Source organism: Schistocerca piceifrons, chromosome X, assembly GCF_021461385.2.
Source record: "Schistocerca piceifrons isolate TAMUIC-IGC-003096 chromosome X, iqSchPice1.1, whole genome shotgun sequence".
Taxonomy (NCBI): Eukaryota; Metazoa; Arthropoda; class Insecta; order Orthoptera; family Acrididae; genus Schistocerca; species Schistocerca piceifrons.
In genome coordinates, this window is record NC_060149.1 from 211,989,087 (window position 1) to 212,011,605 (window position 22,519).

General features: G+C 43.2%; 1 protein-coding gene across 1 annotated transcript in view; it reads right to left on the reverse strand.

Annotated features, from left to right (window-relative positions):
* The window catches only part of LOC124722024 (serine proteinase stubble-like), a 364,352-nt gene that overhangs the window by 305,065 nt on the left and 36,768 nt on the right, over positions 1 to 22,519 (reverse strand). The window contains exon 2 of the mRNA XM_047247205.1: positions 20,296 to 20,399. Within this exon, the coding sequence (XP_047103161.1) occupies positions 20,296 to 20,392 (97 nt within the window). The 5' untranslated portion in view covers positions 20,393 to 20,399. The remainder of the gene's footprint in view (positions 1 to 20,295; positions 20,400 to 22,519) is intronic.

The window sequence follows — 22,519 nt, forward strand, 5'->3', positions numbered from 1 at the left end:
ACAGCGTTCTGTTATTCGGTTTTTGCGTAGTGAAGGTGTGAAACCTATTGAAATTCATCTACGAATGAAGGTTCAGTACGGTGATGCATGTTTGGCACAGCAGCAATTCTACGAATGGAGTAGGAAGTTCGCAAATGGCGTGACTTCAGTGGAAGATGCTCGTCGTCCAGGTCAGGTACAACGAGATGTGACTCCACAGAACATTGCAACAATTGAATCCATAATGAAGGAAAACCGCCGAGTGATACTGAATGACATTGCAGCATGTTTACAGATTAGTCATGGTTCAGCAGACCGCATTGTGAATGATGTGCTCCAGTTTCACAAAGTGTCTGCAAGATGGATGCCACGGCAGCTGACTCCTGAAATGAGAGAACGACGTGTTGATGCTTGTGAAGAACTTCTTCGGCGCTTTGAAGGAGAAAATGATGGCTTCCTTGCAAGAATCGTTACTGGGGACGAAGCCTGGGTCACTTCCACCAACCGGAAACGAGGAGAGCGAGCAAGGAATGGCGCCATTCCTCATCACCAAAACCAAAGAAGTTTCGAACAGAACCATCAGCAGGGAATGTTATGCTGACTCTCTTTTGGAACGAAAAAGGCGTCGTTTTGGAGCAATACATACCTAGAGGGACCACTGTCACCAGTGCATCATACACAGATCTCCTAAAAAATCATCTGCGGCCTGCAATCAAATCAAAGCGACGTGGATTGCTGTCAGCAAGTGTCCTTTTGCAACATGACAATGCAAGGCCCCACACTGCTGGTACAACAGTTGCAGCAATCACAGACCTGCATTTTAAGTGCCATCCTCATCCACCGTACTCACCAGACCTTGCCCCAAGTGATTTCCACATGTTTGGACCACTCAGAGACGCAATGGGAGGAAAGAAGTTCCGTTCTGATGAAGAGGTACGCCATGCGGTGCATGAGTGGTTGCGCGGACTACCAAAATGATTTTTTTCTAAAGGAATTGATGCACTTTGTAAGCGTTGGAGGACTTGCATTGATCGTAGGGGAGATTACGTTGAAAAGTGACACAGCTTTGTACCACTTCTGCACAATAAATAATATTTAAAAAAGTATTCAAGGTTTTCATTTGACTCACCCTCGTAGTTGCCTGCCTGAAGGCACTTAAGAATCAGTCACGGGTTGTCTCTGTAGAGGCACATTTTCAGAGTTCTCCATGTGGATGTGCAGGTGGTACCGAGGGTGTTGCTGAACTGGTGAGTCTTAGAGGGACCCTTTGTCATCTTACCCACATGTATACCAGTGTCGCACCCCCAGCGATTAAGCCACAGGACAGCGTGGAACAGGAGGGCTGAATAAACGTAAACTCCCTTTCCTGCTTTGGATCACTTTCAAATTTCGTCGAATGCTTTTTAATGGGTGCTTGTTGTTCCACTCTGTTTACCAGAGCAAAAAATGTGGTCGTGCTAAACTGCAAAAAACAGCATCCTTAGAAAAGGGTTGAATCGTCCGAGGGGAGTCAGCAGTGTCAAAGCTTGTTAAGAAAGTCGTTATGTTGCACATCATATAGCAAATTGTCGCTTTCGACAGCGAAATGTGTGTGAAGGAACGCCCCTAGGCAAGGGGTGGTTTCATTGGCGGCCTTTATACCGCTTCCTTAGGCCTTTTCGTGTCGATTCTGAGTGGCGGTGTGGTTGAAATGTTTTGTTCTACCACCCATAAGAAAATCGTGTGATTTCAATGTTGGGCGTCGGTGTTCCGACCTCCATCCCATAGGTGTCAAGAGAATGGCTGAGATGTTGGTATTGGAGGGAGGGGGGGGGGACGATCTTTCCACTTTCCATAGACAGTGCCACGCGATGGACATTGGCGCCCTCTGTACTGCCTACATAATCAGCACTTCGTTGAGTTCTCATCGCAGTTCGCCGCTGTACCTCGGAGGATGTCTCCCGCAGTCGGAGACGAAACGTCAGTGGAGAGTTTTATACATCGACCACGGCCTATCAGCCCGGAAATTTTAAGTGAACACAATGCCGGCCGTGAAAGCCTACATTGTATGGTCAAATGCCTCTACGGGGAGGCTATGTCAGCATCGTTTCGACGATTTCAAGGAATGCGCAAGAAGGAAGCACAACAACTGAGTATCCTCACCTTCCTGGTTACGCTGCAGGGACACTTCGACGGTTCCGAAATTTCTGAAGGTGAACAGGATGTTTCGACGATTTGAAGGATCTTCCCATTGTTTGGCACGCCCACAGTAGCTTTGGCAGAATTTGTGAAATTTGGTGCCAATGTAACGTCATTAACTCACCTTACAACTTACATGAACTTCTGAGCTCTGGCCTTTTTTTCACATGTGTCACCACCTTGCTGTCTGAAGACTCGCCGAGTGAGAGGGTGACGCAGAGCACTGCGCTTTTGTACCATTACATAGAAAGAGTCCAATTTCACACTTATGCGTCGCAGGACGAAAAACTGTGACGCTACAATTCTTTGGGGCAGCGTACAAACAAGGGAAACTCCCCATCGCACGCCCCTCAGACTTAGTGGTAAGAGGGCCCACTCGACAGCCCGTCAAAAACTGATCCCAAACCAAGCGTGAAAACGGGAAGAAGGTCTACTGGACTATGAAAAAACAAAGCAAAATAGGAACAGTGAAAGGTCCAAGACCAGAATTGCAATATAGAAGAGGTGGCAAGTTAAGTGGCATGAGGGTTAAGGGGGTACAGTGTTAGAGTGCTAAGCGGGCGACCCGTGATCAAAACTACGTCCTGCCTTTCTTTTTCCCACTACATTATTAACTGTCCGTCCGGTAACAGAAATGTTTGTTCTGTTTCTGTAATCTTGGCAGCCGCGCGTGATTAGCCGAGCGGTCTGAGGCACTGCAGTCATGGACTGTGCAGCTGGTCCCGGTGGAGGTTCGAGTCCTCCCTGGGGCATGGGTGTGTGTGTTTGTCCTTAGGATAATTTAGGTTAAGTAGTGTGTAAGATTAGGGACTGATGACCTTAGTAGTTAAGTCCCATAAGATATGACACACATTTGAACATTTTTTTGTAATATTGGCAGTTTTCATACTATGCATTGGTTATAGAATATGTCATGTGGTAGGAATATGTTACCGTCGCAAGTAAATGTGATACTACACTTCGGTTATAGAATATGAGTCCTGTGGTAACAATACGTTACCGTCGCAAGTAAATGTGATAAACAGTGAGAGCAGGCGAGGTACCACAAGACGTCTCACATAAATGAAAACAACAAATAAACCAATGTGAACCATGTTGCAACAAAGTAATTCAAGAGTCAAGACTTCCAAAACAGGACGAAACTTCAAAAACGTTAAAAACATATGTTTTCAGAGAGCACAGAGAAAATTTGTGATTGTGAAACTGTTGCGTTCATTTGTTGCAGCTTTTCATTATTTCCTTGGGAGTGATCACATTCACATTCATACGAACACCTGTATCGGGCAAGGATGCATACCTCACTCACTTACCAGTCGAACAAAATAGGTGCGTCGATAAAAGATTCCTGTCACTAATTCCAGGCGTGTTTTCGGATGGAGGATTCGGTCGACTTGTCGCCTTTTCATCAACCATCTGGGGTTCCCATTGGAAAGTCACTTCCTTTCGGCTGCTAACAGAGTAGTTGTGCAGAACCAACTCTCATTATAGGTCCCTTCCTATCTTACACCTCACTGTTGCAAACGGACGTTACACCACGACACAGACACAAGTTTGAATAAAGAGAACAGCGAAGAAAAGAAAAAAAAAATAGACATGACGGAGGGTTGAATACGGCTCGCCCATTTCGAAATCCAACACCATAACCACTTGTCCATGACGCCACTTGTCTACAGAGATGCTGTATATTGCACTTCTTCTTTTTTCCCACAGTCCAGTACACCTTCTTCCTGTTTTCATGATTAATCTGTGTTTCCCTTGTAAGAAAAGCGTAGACAGCACGGGGCAGACAGTGTAGCAGAATTGTCAACGAGAATGTTATTCTTGAGGTCTTCAGTCCGATGACTGATTTGATCTCCACTTCGCGCTACAATATCCTGTTAGAGATTCTTCAGCACTGTATAACTGCTCTATTCTGTATTTAATATCCATTTGAACCTTTTTGTTATACTCAGGCATTGGTCTCCCTATACAATTTTTCCTACCATTAACAAAAATCGATGTTTCCTTGGTGCTGTAGAATGTATTTAATCATTCCGATCACTTCTTTTAGTTATGCCATCAATTTCTTGTCTCTCCAGTTTGGTTCAGTACCTCTTCGTTAGTTATCCGATCTACCCATCTAACCTTCAGCACTCTTTTGTAGCACCACACCGTACAAGTTTCTTATCTCTTCATTGCCTGTACCCTTTATCGTTCAATTTTGCCCTTCCGAAACAGGCTATACTCCAGACAAATACTGTGAGAGCAAACTTGCTAACATTTACACTTACATTCTATGTAAAAAAAATTATCTTACTCACATACGCTTACGAACGCCACTCTGCATTTTATATCTTCTCTGCTTCGGCCATCGTCAGTTATTTTGCTGCCCTAGTAACGAAACAGTGTTAGTATTTCATTCCCTAATTTAATTCCCTCGGCATCATCTGATTTAATCGGACTGCAACCTTTACTCTTTTTTTTTAATATTCATTTTACAATCTCTTTTCAAAACACTGCCCCAGGTCTTCTGCCATCTCTAGAAGAATTACACCATTACACTACAACTAAAAGACTTCAAAGTTTTAATTTTTTCTCCCTTATCTTTAATTCCTTTTCCAAATTACTCAATAGCTTTCCTTATTAGATGCTCAATGTACAAATCGTATACGGAGATAAGTTACAGTCGTTTCTCACTTCCTCTCAATTACTGCTTCCGTTTCATGTCTTTCAACTCTTATAACTTTAGTTTGGTTTCAGTAAAAGTTGTAGCTAAGATTTAGCTTCCTGTGTTTTATCCCTGCTACCTTCGTAATATCTTATAACATGTTACAGTTAAGATTGTTTCTTTAAATCTACAAATACAGTAAATGTGGGTTTCCCTTTCATTAAATACATCTTTTACGATAAGTCGCAGGGTCAGTATTACCTGTCGTGTTTCTTGATTTCTATGGACCCAAAATGATTTTCCCCGAGTTCTGCTCCTACCAGTTTTTCCATCTTTCGTAAATAATTCGTGTCAGTATTTTGCAACCATGACTTACTAACTGAGGGTAACATATTATCACCTGCTTTCTTTAGAACTGAATTATTTCATTCTCTTGAGACTATTTCTCCTGTTTCATATATCTCGCATACCAGGTGGAATAGTTTTGCCATGATACGTTCTCCAAAGTACTTCAATAATTCTGAGCGAAAGCCATCTACCCCAGGTGACTTGTTCCTACGTTGAGCTTTCAGTGATCTGCCAACTTTTTCTCGTCATCTACTTCCTCTTTCTCTTCCATAATATTGTCTACTGGTTGCTTCCCTTCATACTGCTCTCCTAAACATTTCTCCCACGTTTCAACCGTCCATTTTTCGCTTATTCCTGGGTTGCCAGGTGAGTTCTTGATATTCAAACAGCTGATTCTTTTTTCCTCATAAGATTTATTTAATTTCCCTATAGATGGTACCTATCTTTCTCACAGACATGCACATTTCTGCAGGTTTGTATTTATCCTCTAGTCGTTCCTGCTTTACCGTAATGCACTTTCGGTCCGTATCATACATAGATGTCTGTGCTCCCTTTCGCCCGCTCCATTTGATGCATTTTTATATTTTCTCCTGTCGTCACTTAAATTCAGCATTCGCATTAATATCAGAAGATCTACACTGGGCCTTGTCTTTTTGTCTATTTCTTTCTCGGCCGCCTTCACTATTTCATCTCTCAAAGCTACCCATTCGTCTGCTATTGTATCCTCTTTTCCTGTTTCAGTCAATCATTGCCTGATGCTCCTTTTGAAACTCTCATTTTATCCAGGTGCTATGTCCTCAATTTCTTGACTTCATACGGGTTCTTAAGTTTTAATCTATTTTCAAACTGAAGCATTATGTCTTAGAACGCACCCATATCAGTCAGTACCTCATCCTCTTCCACGGCGTGTTTATTTGAACCCAGTGAATATTTTTATAGAAATTATTTTTCAATGTTTGTAACAGCTTCAATGTGGGCAGCATTGCACAGCCCTGAGCCAATGTCCAGCATTTTCACAGAACATTCAGGCACTTTACAGTAATTACAAGTTCTATTTAGTCAAAATTGGGATGGAGGAAGAAATGGTTGTGGCCGTTGTTCTGCATATTATGCTGCGTACAAGGCATACTTGATCAAATTCGTATTACGTGCTGATCCAAACGAACAGGGCACAAATGTCTTAAGTTTAACAATACCAGTCTGCTAATAAACCTGAAATTACAAAGAGAAATTATATTGTCCAGCAATTTTATGAAAAATGCTCCACACTGTAGAGAAATTCCTTTATCGAAAGGCTGAATCACACTATCATTTCCATGTGGAAACCAAATTATATTTCAAGTCTTTTCGTCGTCCTCCAGAAGATACAGGTGTTGTTGTGTCCAGGCCAAAAGTCCGACAAAAGCAGTGAATTATTTTCTACAACTGGTAAGGAGACGTATCATATGCAACATTGAAACGTATTCTCTCCCATTTTCTCAGATTTTGCTACAGCGATTATAAGATTTTTTCAACTGAACAGTTGTTTTCTTTTTTTTAATTTTTGGTTCTAATTTGCCATGAAGTAATGCACTGATACTTATAAATGGCATTGTTTTATACGAATATGTCATAGAATAGTATGGACTACAAAGCTACTCTCTTTTTTCGCTCGAAATGATAAAGTGCGAGTTGCACGTAGTTATTGAACGATACCTGACTGACTGGCCACATACACAGTATTTTAGGGGGTAACAAGAAGCTTCACTTTCACGTCAGCTACGAATTTCTCTTTAGTATTACCTATCAAGAACATCTCCTCTATACGTTTACCTGACGCAACTTCTTTTTCCGTATAATGTCCTGAACCTGGGTAACCAGATCAAAGAAGCCTGGAAATCAGTAATATTTATCTCACTTTCAGTTCGGGGCGTCCAGTCTCCTACCTCTTCCTCGGTAGTGGCGCATTAAGTCTCACGAGCAGCTCTAGATCTTTCACACTTTTGCGAGTTTTATTTTGGCGCACATTTCGTACTTGGTGTAAATATTTTCTCCATACACATAATTCATGTTCAGATTTTACGAAACGAAACCTGCTTTGCACACCGCTTAACTTTGTTTTCTCCCTCGTTCGTTTAAGTAAAAATTTATAGCATATTCTTTCCCACTCAAATGTATCACTGCACATGTTTCGTTTGGGCTTGGAAGGTACACTATTTTTATTCTGGACTTCAATTAGCACAAGAATCATTTTTAGAACCACAATTCACGTAATCGACGGAGTTATTCCCTGTTTCCAATAATGTTCCCACGGTTCCTTACGAAATGTCGACATCATTCGAATAAATGTCCATAAAATTAACTAATAATTAACATAGATATAGGTCTTCAGGAGAAGTAGGTGATTTCCATTATATACCAATTTCTTCAAATTTCATCCTTGCAGGGTTGAAAACATTAACTGGGTTCCACATTACTGTGAAACTCTGAAACTTGCACGAAGCCAAATGGTATTGGCAAGCATATGCGAAGAAATCATAAAGAAAATTTATTCAGTTTTGTCTCCATTGTTAACACTTAGCGTTACCGCAAAGACAACTGCTAATTATTTGGATTATTAAATGAGTTGCAAATTGGAGCGAATATTAACTGTGAAAAATTATATCAAAGAAACTATCAATGGAAACTGAAATTAGCTTTGCAAATTACGACCGCGTTGTGTCGTGTTACCTGTTTACCGATGTGCCGTCAACCAAGGATATGTGCCCGCTGTGTTGTGCAGGCGTTCTCTGTGGTGTCACCGCCAGACACCACACTTGCTAGGTGGCAGCCTTTAAATCGGCCGCGGTCCGGTAGTATACGTCGGACCCGCGTGTCGCCACTATCAGTGATTGCAGCCCGAGCGCCGCCACACGGCAGGTCTAGAGAGACTTCCTAGCACTCGCCCCAGTTGTACAGCCGACTTTGCTAGCGATGGTTCACTGACAAATTACGCTCTCATTTGCCGAGACGATAGTTAGCATACCCTTCAGCTACGTCATTTGCTACGACCTAGCAAGGCGCCATTACCAGTTACTATTGATGCTGTAAAACATGTACCGTCAAGAGCGATGTTCACCAATTATGGATTAAAGTTAAGTATTCCAGAAGATACGTACATTCTTTGCTACTATAAATTCCTTGTCCTGTTCCAGACCTCACGCCAGCCTGCGTGAGTTTAAAAGCGTGCCTTTCGGCTCCCTCCTAGTGGGTTGGCTGTCTTGCCAATCCACAACATTCTCTACCAGAGCGACGGCAACGGGTATACACTATGGGATCAAAAGTATCCAGACACCCACAAAAACATACATTTTTCATATTAGGTGCATTGTGCTGCCATCTACTGCCAGGTACTCCATATCAGCGACCTCAGTAGTCATTAGACATTGTGAGAGAGCAGAATGGGGCGCTCCGCCCAACTCACGGACTTCGAACGTGGTCAAGTGATTGGGTGTCACTTGCGTCATACGTCTGTACGCGAGATTTCCACATTCCTAAACATCCATAGGTCTACTGTTTCCGACGTGATAGTGAAGTGGAAACGTGAAGCGACACGTACAGCACAAAAGCGTACAGGCCCACCTCGTCTGTTGACTGACAGAGAAAAAAATGTGTGTGAAATCTTATGGGACTTAACTGTTAAGGTCATCAGTCCCTAAGTTTACTCACTACTTAACCTAAATTATCCTAAGGACAAACACACACACCCATGCCCGAGGGAGGACTCGAACCTCCGCCGGGACCAGCCGCACAGTCCATGACTGCAGCGCCTAAGACCGCTCGGCTAATCCGGCGCGGCGACTGACAGAGACCGCCGACAGTTGAAGACGGTCGTAATGTGTAATAGGCAAACATCTACCCAGACCATCACACAGGAATTCCAAACTGCATCAGGATCAACTGTAAGTACTAGGACAGTTAGGCGGGAGGTGAGAAAACTTGGATTTCATGGTCGAGCGTCTGCTCATAAGCCACACGTCACGCCGGTAAGTGCCAAACGACGCCTCGCTTGGCGTAAGGAGTGTAAACGTTGGACGTTTGAACAATGGGAAAAACATTGTGTGGAGTGACGAATCACGGTACACCACGTGGCGATCTGATGGCAGGGTGTGGGTATGGCGAATGCCCGGTGAACGACATCTGCCAGAGTGTGTAGTGGCAACAGTAAAATTCGGGGGCGATGGTGTTATGGTGTGGTCGTGTTTTTCATGGAGGGGGCTTGCACTCCTTGTTGTTTTGCATCGCACTATAACAGCACAGGCCTACATTGATGTTTTTAGCACCTTCTTGCTTACCACTGTCGAAGAGCAATTCGGGGATGGCGATTGCATCTTTCAACACGATCGAGCACCTGTTCATAATGCACTACCTGTGGCGGAGTGGTTACACGACAATAACATCCCTGTAGTGGACTGGCCTGCGCAGAGTCCTAACCTGAATCCTATAGAACATCTTTAAGATGTTTTGGAACGCCGACTTCGTGCCAGGCCTCACCGTCCGATCTCGATACCTCTCCTCAGTGCAGCATTCCGTGAGGAATGGGCTGCCATTTCCCAAGAAACCTTTCCATCAGCTGATTGAACGTATGCCTGAGATTGGAAGCTGTCATCAAGGCTAAAGCCGTCGGCACACGTACCGTGCATCCGAACGTTGAGCGTTGAGCGTGCCGAGTTTCTGACGTCATAGCATGGAATAACACGTTCGGGAGTCTTTCCGAACGTGAAGAGCAATGTCTGGCATGTCAGATATTCTGAGCGTGCATCTGAGCGTTGACCAATGAGATGGCACAATGCCTCGTAAGTCACACGCACGCCGTCTCCCTTCAGTACAGAGATGTGAGGCGCCATATTGGCATTCGTTTCAAGTCTATATGTATATATGCCGTTTCTGAGTACCAGCAAATTGAGAATCACTGGAAAACCCGTTGTTAGTTGTGTGATTCGTTCCAATAAAATAATGAGAAACATCATATTCGTGGTAACTTGCGTATTATGAGAGTAGGCTATTTGAAGGTGCGACACACTGAAAATCCACCCAAAAAGCATTGTTCTTCGTACAATTTGTTATAATTAAATTTCAATTAGTAACATAATTATCTACGATTAACGTTTATAGGAAGGCATAATATAATATGATTAGTAAAAACGAACGTTTTGTTGGTTTAGCGTAATGAGTAGCGTCTCTGTCTGGAAATGAGTAGCCGGCCGGTGTGGCCGTGCGGTTCTAGGCGCTTCAGTCTGGAACCGCGTGACCGCTACGGTCGCAGTTTCGAATCCTGCCTCGGGCATGGATGTGTGTGATGTCCTTAGGGTAGTTAGGTTTAAGTAGTTCTAAGTTCTAGGGGACTGATGACCACAGATGTTAAGTCCCATAGTACTCAGAGCCATTTGAACCATTTTTTTGGAAATGAGTTTTTGTTGGGGCGTTCTTACACTTCAATACTTTTGTTGCTAACATTCGCGTTTTTATTAGGTTCTGATACTTTATTGTTAGTTTAATATAAGTATATGCTATAATATCTGATGTTATGTAAATATAAATTCACCTTTTTTTGAGGGGTGACTGTTCGATTGGCTTCCGCTACTTGCATAAAGATATTTTGCTCCTTTTTCTTTTACGCTTCGTAATTCACATGTTGGAAAGATTCTGCCACTGGTAGGACCAGTGATCAAGTAAGACTGACCTTGGGGCTTTACTAAAATGTGTAAATGATGAAGTAATGTTTATCTTATGCGGAAAAGTATTCCAAATTTGTACCGCGCTGTTTGCAATGGAACTTTTCTAAGTCTCTGTCCTTATTGATTGGACATAGTACTTTCCTATTCATGGACGATGTTTTTTTTTACTTTATTGTTATTTTAACACCTGAACAATCAGGTAGGCTGGCAGCGGCATGCTACGCCGCTCTTCAGCCAAAGAGTTGACAATCACAGTACAAGAATGGAGAATGAAAATTAACATAGTGACGGGCAAAAAATAGTGGTCACAGTCACACAAAAAACACGGAGCCGTTCACACTCGACGAGAAAGACACTGAAAACACGTTGACACGGCGCACATAACACTGATGAATCCGATGGCACAAGTGAACGGAGAAGCGTCACGGCGGACACTAAAAACACTAAACGACGCTACACACACGAGACACAGATGGCGATGATCTCTGGCGCGCGAAAGTCCACGTAGCGTGTGCGAGTCTGGGGACCTGCCAAGAGGGGAAGAAGGGTGAGGGCGGGTGGAGAGGGTGGAGAGGGGAGAACAGAGATGCCAATGGCTGAGGAGAGGGGAGGAGGAGTAGAAGGACAGGGGAGTGGAGGCCCAGGGGAGAAGTGGGGAGAAGGGGGGGAAGGGATGGAGGGTGCCCAAAGGAACAGATACAGGAAGAGGGAGGGAGGATCAAAGTTGGTAGGAGGGGTAGATGGAGGGGAGGAGGACATCATCAGGGAGGGGGAGCTGGCGGAAGCCACCTTGGGAGAGGGTAAGGAGGGTGGAGAGATGGAGACCGAGTGGGACGTGGGAATACAGGCACGGCAGCGGGCGGTGGTGGGAGAGGACCGGAGAGACGAGCAGGTGAGGAGGATCGAGTTTACGGGAGGTGTACAGGATCCGTATCCTTTCAAGGAAAAGGAGGAGGTGGGGGAAGGGGAGGAGATCGTACAGGATCCGCGTAGGGGAGGGGAGACGGATGCGATAGGCGAGGCAGAGAGCATGGCGTTCAAGGATTTGGAGGGATTTATAAAAGGTAGGGGGGGCGGAATTCCAAGCCGGATGAGCATAACAAAGGATAGGGCGGATGAGGGATTTATAGGTGTGGAGGATGGTGGAGGGGTCCAGACCCCACGTGCGGCCGGAGAGGAGCTTGAGGAGACTGAGTCGGGAGCATGCCTTGGCTTGGATTGTCCGGAGGTGGGGAGTCCAGGAGAGGCGACGGTTGAGGGTGACGCCAAGGTACTTAAGGGTGGGAGTGAGGGCGATAGGACGGCCATAGATGGTGAGATAGAAATCAAGGAGGCGGAAGGAAGGGGTGGTTTTGCCTACAATGATCGCCTGGGTTTTGGAGGGATCATGGACGATGGAGGAAATGTGCGTTTTAGTAGATCCAACGTGGGAATTTTATGCGCGCCCCTTGATTTAACAGTGTGATTTACGAAGTAGAAACATCCCTCAACTGCCGCTGGACTGTGCTGCGATCGCTTATACCACGTTGGGGCCCACGTACCGTATGCACAAGTCGCATCGTTCCTGAGCTTTCAGCAGCACGTTGAACTTGGTACGCTCAACGTTAACGTTCGACAGCACGGTCCGTGTGCCGACGGCTTAAGGGTGGGCCAATTCAATACTGAATTCCTGCATTACCGATGGAGGGCGCCACGAAGTTGTAAGTCATTTTCAGGCAGGTGTCCGGATATTTTTTATCACATAGTGTACATTTCTCCAGCCACACGGCGAACTACAAATTTAGTAAATTTCAACATTTTTTTAAATGCTTGCAATGTGTCTTAGCAGCTACAATTTTGACGTAATATTCCGTTGGGTGTATTCTTCCTGTATACAAAATTTCAGGGCGTGTTCCGACATGTCGGATCGGACAGTTCCAAAAAATGTGTGTGGAATCTTATGGGACTTAACTGCTAAGTCATCAGTCCCTAAGCTTACACACTACTTAATCTAAATTATCCTAAGGACAAACACACACACCTATGCCCGAGGGAGGACTCGAACCAGCCGCGGGACAGTTCCCTCGTTAGTACGGATGACTACGGCGAGGAAAATTACATCGACGTAGTACTACGCTATTAAGCATCACTGCTTGTTAGGGACTTACCTGATTGTACCACTATTCAAGAATATTTGTTTCTATATGAAGGAATTACTCTAATTGTATGTAACTCAGCACCACAGAAGAACCTGCAGTTACACAAAGTTATGTATATCTCCATTATTGCCGGCCAGACTGGCCGAGCGGTTCTAGGCGCTACAGTCTGGAACCGCGCGACCGCTACGGTCGCAGGTTCGAATTCTGCCTCGGACATGGATGTGTGTGATGTCCTTAGGTTAGTTAGGTTTAAGTAGTTCTAACAAGGGAACCTCCCCATTGCACCCCCCTCAGATTTAGTTATAAGTTGGCACAGTGGATAGGCCTTGAAAAACTGAACACATATCAATGAAGAAAACAGGAAGAAGCTGTGTGGGACTATGAAAAAAATAAGCAAAATATACAAACGGAGTAGTCCATGCGCAAGATAGGCAACATCTAGGATAGTGTGAGCTCAGGAGCGCCTTGATCCCGTGGGTAGCGTGAGCAGCTGCGGAACGAGAGGTCCTTGGTTCAAGTCTTCCCTCGAGTGAAAACTTTACTTTCTTTATTTTCGCAAAGTTATGATCTGTCCGTTGGTTCATTGACGTCTCTGTTCACTGTAATAAGTTTAGTGTCTGTGTTTTGCGACCGCACCGCAAAACCGTGCGATTAGTAGACGAAAGGACGTGCCTCTCCAATAGGAACCGAAAACATTTGATCGCAAGGTCATAGGTCAACCGATTCCTCCACAGGAAAACACGTCTGATATATTCTATACGACACTGCTGACGGCATGTGCGTCACCTGACAGGAATATGTTGTCGATCCACCTAACTTGTACACTTGGCGAATGGGTAAAAAGATTCTTCTACCTTGCCCGATTTAGGTTTTCTTGTGGATGTGATGATCACTCCCAAAAAAGTGACGAAAACATAAGAGTTTGTCACATAAAATGCAACAAATGAGTGCAACAGTTTCACAGTCGCACAGTTTTCCCTGTGCATTGTCAAAATATATGTTTTTAACGTTTTCAAATTTTTCCGTGTGTAGACCGTCAAATCCTGCATATGTCCAAGCAACTCTGAACATGTCCTTGAATTTTGGAGAGCGAAGTTGATTATCTGTGAGTGCCTGAACTTTGATGATTGTCCGAAAATAAAAAATTAAACCTTTCACTCGAGGGAAGATTCGAACCAAGGACCTCTCGTTCCGCAGCTGCTCACGCTAACCACAGGACCACGGCACTCGTAAGCTCATATTGTCCTTGATGTTGCCTACCTTGCGCATGGACCACTCCGTTTGTATATTTTGCTTATTTTTTTCACAGTTCCACACAACTTCTTCCTGTTTTCTCGATTGATCTGTGTTCAGTTTTTTAAGGCCTATCCACTGTGCCAACTTAAAACTAAATCTGAGGGGGGGTGCGATGGGGAGGTTCCCTTGTAAGTTCTAGGGGACTGATGACCACAGAAGTTAAGTCCCATAGTGCTCAGAGCCATTTGAACCATTTTTCTCCATTATTATGTGCACATATTGTAAATAGACTTATTAATTTGTCACCTTTTTATAGTCGTCTTATTGTCTTTGCTAGGCATCTCAGGTACCGACACATTATTTCTTGTGTCTCATCATACATTCCTTCAATCTCATTACTATCTGCTCAACTAATAGGCATACACACTTGAATAACTTTGGTTGGTGTTGGCAAATAGTAATAACAACTGGAAACGTTATGCGTTGGAATATGTTCAGTCCGTAAAGACAGATCATGCGCTGAGAAGTAAATTACGTGAAGTCTTTTGACATTCTTGGCATGGATACCTCGAGGTGTAGTTTCAGACATCTATAACTAGGAAGGTTTCCTTCCTGCTAGCACATTGCGTTGTTTCCATCGTGATGAATGAACCTTGTAGACGAAGTATAGACGACTGTGATTATTGTTGTAAGGTTCCAGTGGCGTTTTGTATGGCATGGCACACTGAGGGAGAGAAAAGTGAGAGGATAAACAGATGTGCCCCCATCCTTAGCTGCTCGCTGAGCGTGGCGGATTACCAACCGAAGGAACCTGGGTTCGATTGCCGTCTGTGTACCAGATTTTTCGGTGCTCGTGGACTGGGAGTTTTGTTGTTGTTACGTTCATCGCAACTGACATCCCCCTAGTGAGTTATCTGAATAGGTGCATCCTGAAAGCCAAAAGAAAAAACCACTATGCCATGAAATAGAACAACACTGTCGAATATCAGTAAGCACACCACGTAGAACTCATCGCCCTGCAATGCCATATGTGTTCAGGTGAATACCATAATCTAGATCACAACTTCATTTATTTTCGATTACCTGTTGCAGACAGAATAAGCCATGTTCATATCTATGAATTAATGTTAAAAATTGAATTAGCGCTGTATTATGTAGCATACATGTGAGGGGTGTTTGAAAAGTCCGTGCAAAGTCCGAGAGATGGCACCATCGGCGCGTATCGAGGTCGTTTTAGCTAGTAGCATCTTTGAAAAAAACGCACACCAAGTTTCAGCCATATTGGTCAATTTCTTTGTGTTTGGCATTCGTGTGGATCAAGGAAGTCGAGTAATTGTCAAAAAATGGACGAAAAACAATTTCGTGTGGCGATTAAACATTACTTTACGAAAGGCAAAACGCCTCAGGAGACTAAAGAGAAGCTTGATAAACATTTCGGTGACTCTGCATCTTCGATTAAAACAGTTTATAAGTGATTTCAAAATTTTCGGAGTGGCCATATGTGCACAAGTGATGCTGAACGTTCTTGACGCCCTGTGGAGGTTACAACTGCAGAAATCATTGACAAAATCCATGACATGGTGATGGATGACAGAAGAGTTAAGGTGTGTGAGATTGCTAGTGCTGTCGACATCTCTAATGAACGGGTACCTGATATTTTGCATGAACATTTGGACATGAGAAAGCTATCCGCAAGATGGGTTCCGCAATTGTTCACTCTTGAACGAAAACGGAATCGTGTGAAGTGTTGCAATTATTGGAAATATGATTCCAACTCGTTACACATCCCCCCTGTTCTCCAGACTTGGCTCCCTCGGGCTACTATTTGTTTCCCAATGTGAAGAAATGGCTGGCAGAACAAACTAGCTATTTTGCAGACTTGGACAATTCCTATTATTCGGAAGGGATCAACAAATTAGAATAGCGTTGGACGAAGTGCTTAAGTCTAAAAGGAGACTATGTCGAAAAATAAAAAAAGGTTTACCCCAAACACGTAAGTCGTTTCTATTTTTGCACGGACTTTTCAAACGCCCCTCGTATATATGTCAATAAAATAATCGAAATAGACTGTAAGTAAATGTACATGGTTGTCTGAAAACTTGCCGCAGAAAACGTTTATTGTCAACCAAGCTATTAGGAGTACCCAGTGGTTATCCTAGTTCTTTTCTTTTTACGTTGGTAAATACTAGAAGAAAATGACACAGTTTTGAGTCTGTCGGCAGCGTGGGCACTTCAAGCGGTGACTATGCCCTCGGTATACACAACCCGGCGTGTGGTACACAACACCGCAGCAAACGAGGCACTCTTTAGATCAGGGGCTGCCAAGATGTCGACTCGCGGCCATGCCCAGGCCCGAGTTCCGAAGCGCACGGCCTCGCTTCATATTTCCCCCATCACCACGCCACAGTGCAGTCGCACTGCATGCGACTTGCTTTTATAGTTCATATTTCTCAACAATGTAGATCACAAACAAAACAAGTTTTAGTATTATTTAATTATTTTTGACCCTCTGAGGACATAATATACTTCATATCTAGTATATACTGTCAGCATACAGACACAGGCAATTTCACAGTGTTTCGCACTTAAGTTATACATAATTGTGACTTATTTAGTTTCATAATGGGAAAAAGTCTTTCACACAAATACGAGTATATCGATCGAAACATTGTAGCACTCTTGCGATCTCATTATGGAGACTTGAAAAAATCTACTTGAGGAAAGCAATGTACACATCCTGAACAGTTTGAACGCAAAAAGATTTGTCATTGAAACTGGAATTACCTCGCAGGTCAGTCAGTTACATATGCACATGCACAGTGGCCCTTTCAACTGAAACAGCAAACGTTCTCGAAAACGATGTAAGGTTGGCAGTGTCCTCAAAACCTTTATAAAACTATCATTTTAATTCTTGGAAGGCCGCAGTGAATTCTTCAAACCTCTCACTTTCTTTAACGCCAGTGAACTTAGGGAATTGGACTGTCTTTGTCAGAATATGTCCCTTCTGCAACGCGATTTTCTTTTCAAATGCATCCCCATCAAATCAAAAAGAAATTACCTCGCAGTGTTTTACTGTGGGAAGCGTGCACTCAAGTCCACTTAAACTGTGATGTCTGCAATACATTCCAGCTATTATAACTTTCGTTCCTGCACTCATTTTTCATTCATAAATTCAACAACAGCGAGTTTTAACTCGAAAAATCGTTCCAGGCATGCCCCTTGACTTAACCAACGCACTTTGTAGTAATACAGGGTTATTACAAATGATTGAAGCGATTTCACAGCTCTACAATAACTTTATTATTTGAGATATTTTCACAATGCTTTGCACACACATACAAAAACTCAAAAAGTTTTTTTAGGCATTCACAAATGTTCGATATGTGCCCCTTTAGTGATTCGGCAGACATCAAGCTGATAATCAAGTTCCTTCCACACTTGGCGCAGCATGTCCCCATCAATGAGTTCGAAAGCATCGTTGATGCGAGCTCGCAGTTCTGGCACGTTTCTTGGTAGAGGAGGTTTAAACACTGAATCTTTCACATAACCCCACAGAAAGAAATCGCATGGGGTTAAGTCGGGAGAGTGTGGAGGCCATGACATGAATTGCTGATCATGATCTCCACCACGACCGATCCATCGGTTTTCCAATCTCCTGTTTAAGAAATGCCGAACATCATGATGGAAGTGCGGTGGAGCACCATCCTATGGTACGTTTAGCTCCCTGCTTGCTTTATTCGTCGACTTCCGCGGGCTACGCGTGAAACTTGCCCGCACGCGTTCAACCGTTTCTTCACTCACTGCAGGCCGACCCGTTGATTTCCCCTTACAGAGGCTTTAAACTGCGCATACCATCGCCGAATGGAGTTAGCAGTTGGTGGATCTTTGTTGAACTTCGTCCTGAAGTGTCGTTGCACTGTTATGACTGACTGATGTGAGTGCATTTCAAGCACGACATACACTTTCTCGGCTCCTGTCGCCATTTTGTCTCACTGTGCTCTCGAGCGCTCTGGCGGCAGAAACCTGAAGTGCGGCTTCAGCCGAACAAAACTTTATGAGTTTTTCTACGTATCTGTAGTGTGTCGTGACCATATGTCAATGAATGGAGCTACAGTGAATTTATGAAATCGCTTCAATCATTTGTAATAGCCCTGTATATTACTCTTAGTTCATTTCCATTGAAAACTGTTGCAACTGTCAATGTGACTTCAGGAATTTTACTATTCGTACCACTATTTTTTCCAAGTGCTACATACCCTCAAATTTAACACAAAGTGTTTCTTGATGCACAGAACACTGAATCCCGTCTATCGGTCGTTGTAATTTTTTTGCGCTTTCATTGTCATCTAAATAAAATTCTCTCTGCATGGTACTGTAATGTTTCATTGCAAATAAGCAGTACCCGACACTTATGTGAATTGAGAATTCTCATCCATCTCTTCTGTCATTCCCATTACTTTTAAATGATTGTGACGATAGATCGCTAGACTGACTCTTTTTGTACGAACAGCCAGTAGACTTGTGAACGTCCTTCACATCACAGCAAACAGCAAAGGATGAAAATCTCTGTCACCACGATTCTCCCGAACTCGGAGAGTTATGCCGACCGAAAAATGCCGCAAGGCAATGGGAAATGAAATGTCGCTCTGTTCCGGGTACTTCTGAGAAGGAGCGAAAGAGCCAAGTGACAGGCCGGGTCTTGACCCGCACGCGGATTGCACACGTGAAATTTGGCACGTCTTGGCACGCTCTGTTTTAGATAAAAGTATAATTTCAACCAGCGTCTCACTGCCATCTGTAACTGCCGTATTACGTAATTACTTCGGCAGATATTGAAATATGCATTATAATTAAACTGATTCTGGTCGTTAAGCGGTTGTTCTGATTCGTTTTTTTTTTATATTGGCATAGATTTTAGTTTCCTCAAGTAGGTTTAAAAGGTTACCCTTTCGTTCGTAATATAAAATGATCAAATTTCTTTCCACAAATTTTCAAGGGAATTGTTTCTGTTGAGGAGGTGTGCCCCATAAGCTGTTTTACTCTTGTGTGTGTGCATATGAAGGGCTTATTTCAATAGTGGTACAAGTCCATTACCTCCACTTTTCTGTCTATAATGTTTCTGAAATTAATGAGCCAAACAAACAGAAAGAAAGGTTCATCTCTAGCAAGAAGCCATATGCTTGAATATTTCTGGTATCTCAACTGCAGATTTTTCAGTGCTCATTTAACTTTAGGACTATGTATCTCAATATGAACAAAAATGGACTTGTACCACTATTGAAATAAATACTTCATATGTTCCATGGGATGTGTCTGAAAATTCCACGGTGTCTGTCCAATAAATTGCTTCTCACAGTCTCCATGTGTTACCTTGTAGCCCTCATCGCATGTACTTTGTGTTTATGTTATCGGATTGTGTCGTAGTCCTGATTCCTAGGAGTTATTTGTTTGAAAGACAATTTTTGAGTTAGATTTGTGGAGGCACTTATCAGTTTTACGGATTATCTAATATTATATGTCAGCGTCACACAATTTTTTTTTGTAACCTTTTTATAGGTCCACCTTCATTCTTTGCAATTTTAGCTTTCGTATAAGGCTCATCGATAACAGATTTGTGTTAGTTATTAGCTGTCGCTACTTTGTTTTAAGGTAGCCTTTCCTTGGGCCATTGCACAATTGTTTGAAATTCATATAGAGATGTTTACGAACAATCTGGCGATCGCTACCACTCTTCCCGTTGTTCAAACTGTACTCATATTTTTGAACCATCTAGCGTGCGTCACAACCTGCAGTACAGAGACGGTTATTAAGATGTACAATATGTACTTCTTCACTTAATTTTGACAAGTGCTGTACGTACTAGGCAGTGTGTTGTCAGATAAATGATTTCATCGACCTGGGCTGCTGGCCCACAATCCAGAAGAGCTCACCTTGAGACTACATAACACGAAGCTTTACTCATCATAGTAATTTTCAGTGCATGAAGGAATAACGGACAATAGTTGAAGAAAAATGATTATATTTCTCAATATGGGTCTTGAGCTTTATCTGTTTGAGGTTATTAGTCACTTACCCAGCACGATGTCGGCCACGCCCCCAGCTTGGACGTCTGCTATGCGTGTGGAGAATAGTAGCGCCATCCACCAGCATATCGTCGCGCTGCACCGCATCTCCAACCTGAAAGCACACCGCTCTCTTTCTTATACAATGTTTTGGAAACTCTTACCTACGTTCAGTGATTAAATACTAAAATACAGCACGATAGTTCTTGCGTGTTTATAAAATTACTATCACTGAAATTTATTTATTTATTGTTTGTTTAGCCTGACCAGATCAGGGCCATATGGCCCTCTCTTAATCTGACCAGGAACAATATAAACAAAGAAATATTACATAACAAACACAATAATAATAATTTACATTTTAATAAAAATAATAGTTGGGAGTGATAATAATAATAGTATTGTATTGTATGTATTGTATGTTAATCGGGGACCTAGAAACGACGGAGAGGCTCCGTGCCCGCCGCAGCCGCAGTGGTCCACAACCCCACGACGACTACCGCAGTCCACTTCACCCCTCCGCCGCCCCACACCGAACTCAGGGTTATTGTGCGGTTTGGCCCCGGTGGACCCCCCAGGGAACGTCTCACACCAGACGAGTGTAACCCCTATGTTTGCGTGGTAGAGTAATGGTGGTCTACGCGTACGTGGAGAACTTGTTTGTGCAGCAATCGCCGACATAGTGTAACTGAGTCAGAATAAGGGAAACCAGCCCGCATTCGCCGAGGCAGATGAAAAACCGCCTAAAAACCATCCACAGACTGGCCGGTTCACCGGACCTCGACACAAATCCGCCGGGCAGATTCGTGCCGGGGACCAGGCGCTCCTTTCCGCCCGGAAAGCCGTGCGTTAGACCGCACGGCCAACCGGGCGGGCTATAATAGTAGTAACACTCATAATGACGAAAATATGGAGGAACTAAGAATGATATTGATTAGTTATTACATAAAAATCTCAGTGATGGTAATTTGCATAATTAATAATACGTAATAATTTTCGATGATAATAATAATAATAATAATAAATAATAAATAATTGGGCATTAATAATGGTATTGATTTGTTTAGCATATTTGAAGTCATGTTTGGTATTAGAAGAAGTGGATGGGACAATGAAAGTGGAGAAGATTGAAATGAAAGTGACGATGGCTGCTAGGAAAAAAGGGGAATTTTAATAGAGGACCCTGTAGACAATGGGAGGGAGAAATGGTGGTTGGGGGGGGGGGGGCGGGGGGAGGGCTAACGAGAGTGAACTTCAGAAGAGATAGCTATTGTGATATAAGGAGGGCCATTAGCTGTCTTTTGAAGTTTGAATGGAATTTAATGTCTTTAATATTTTGAGGCGAATTGTCCCAAAGTCGGGTTCTTGATGCAGAAAATGATATAAAGAACGTGGCAGTGTTGTTTAGGGGTACAAACGGGAGTTTATTTTGTTGTGAACGTGCATTTCTGATGTGTTGACTCGCTTTCACTTATAATTAATTTTGCTTTTCACAGTTTATTACGGTGAAGACACATAGAGCTGTAATGAAAAATACCCTTAAATGTTCAAATGTGTGTGAATTCCTAACGGACCAAACTGCTGAGGTCATCGGTCCCTAGACTTACACACTGCTTAAACTAACTTGTGCCAAGAACAACACACACACCCATGCCCGATGGTGGACTCGAACCTCCTGCGGGAGAGGCCACGCAATCCGTACAAGGCGCCGCAGACCGCGCTGCCACTCCGCGCGGCAAATAGCCTTATAATTGTTGTTGCATCAGGTGTAAGTCCTTCTTTGGAGCATGTCTACAGGGAGAAATCTCTGAAGCCTCTAGTAGTCCTCTTATGGCGTTCTATAGATTCTAAGCAGACAACTTCCAAAGGGATTCTCGGTTTTTCATATATGACTTACGATAGTGACATTACAAAGAGAACCAAGAAGATCTGTCTGTCAGTTAGCGAAGTTATGTGAACAAACCTTGATCTGTCAGAGGTATGTCCATACCGAATCTTCTGACAGCCCATCGTTTCGTTGTTCCTACAAATACTTTTTTTATTTCTATATCCTCCGGATTCTATTAATCATGAATCATCAACGTATTTGTTTTGTGAGATTTAATGAACAAATAAAAACCTCTACATGAATTATCTATTACGCCAGGAGCAGATAACAGTGTAATCGTGACCACCGAATTCTCACAGTGGAAGGAAATTCTTCATTTGAGGGGAAAACATTTTTATTCTCCACAA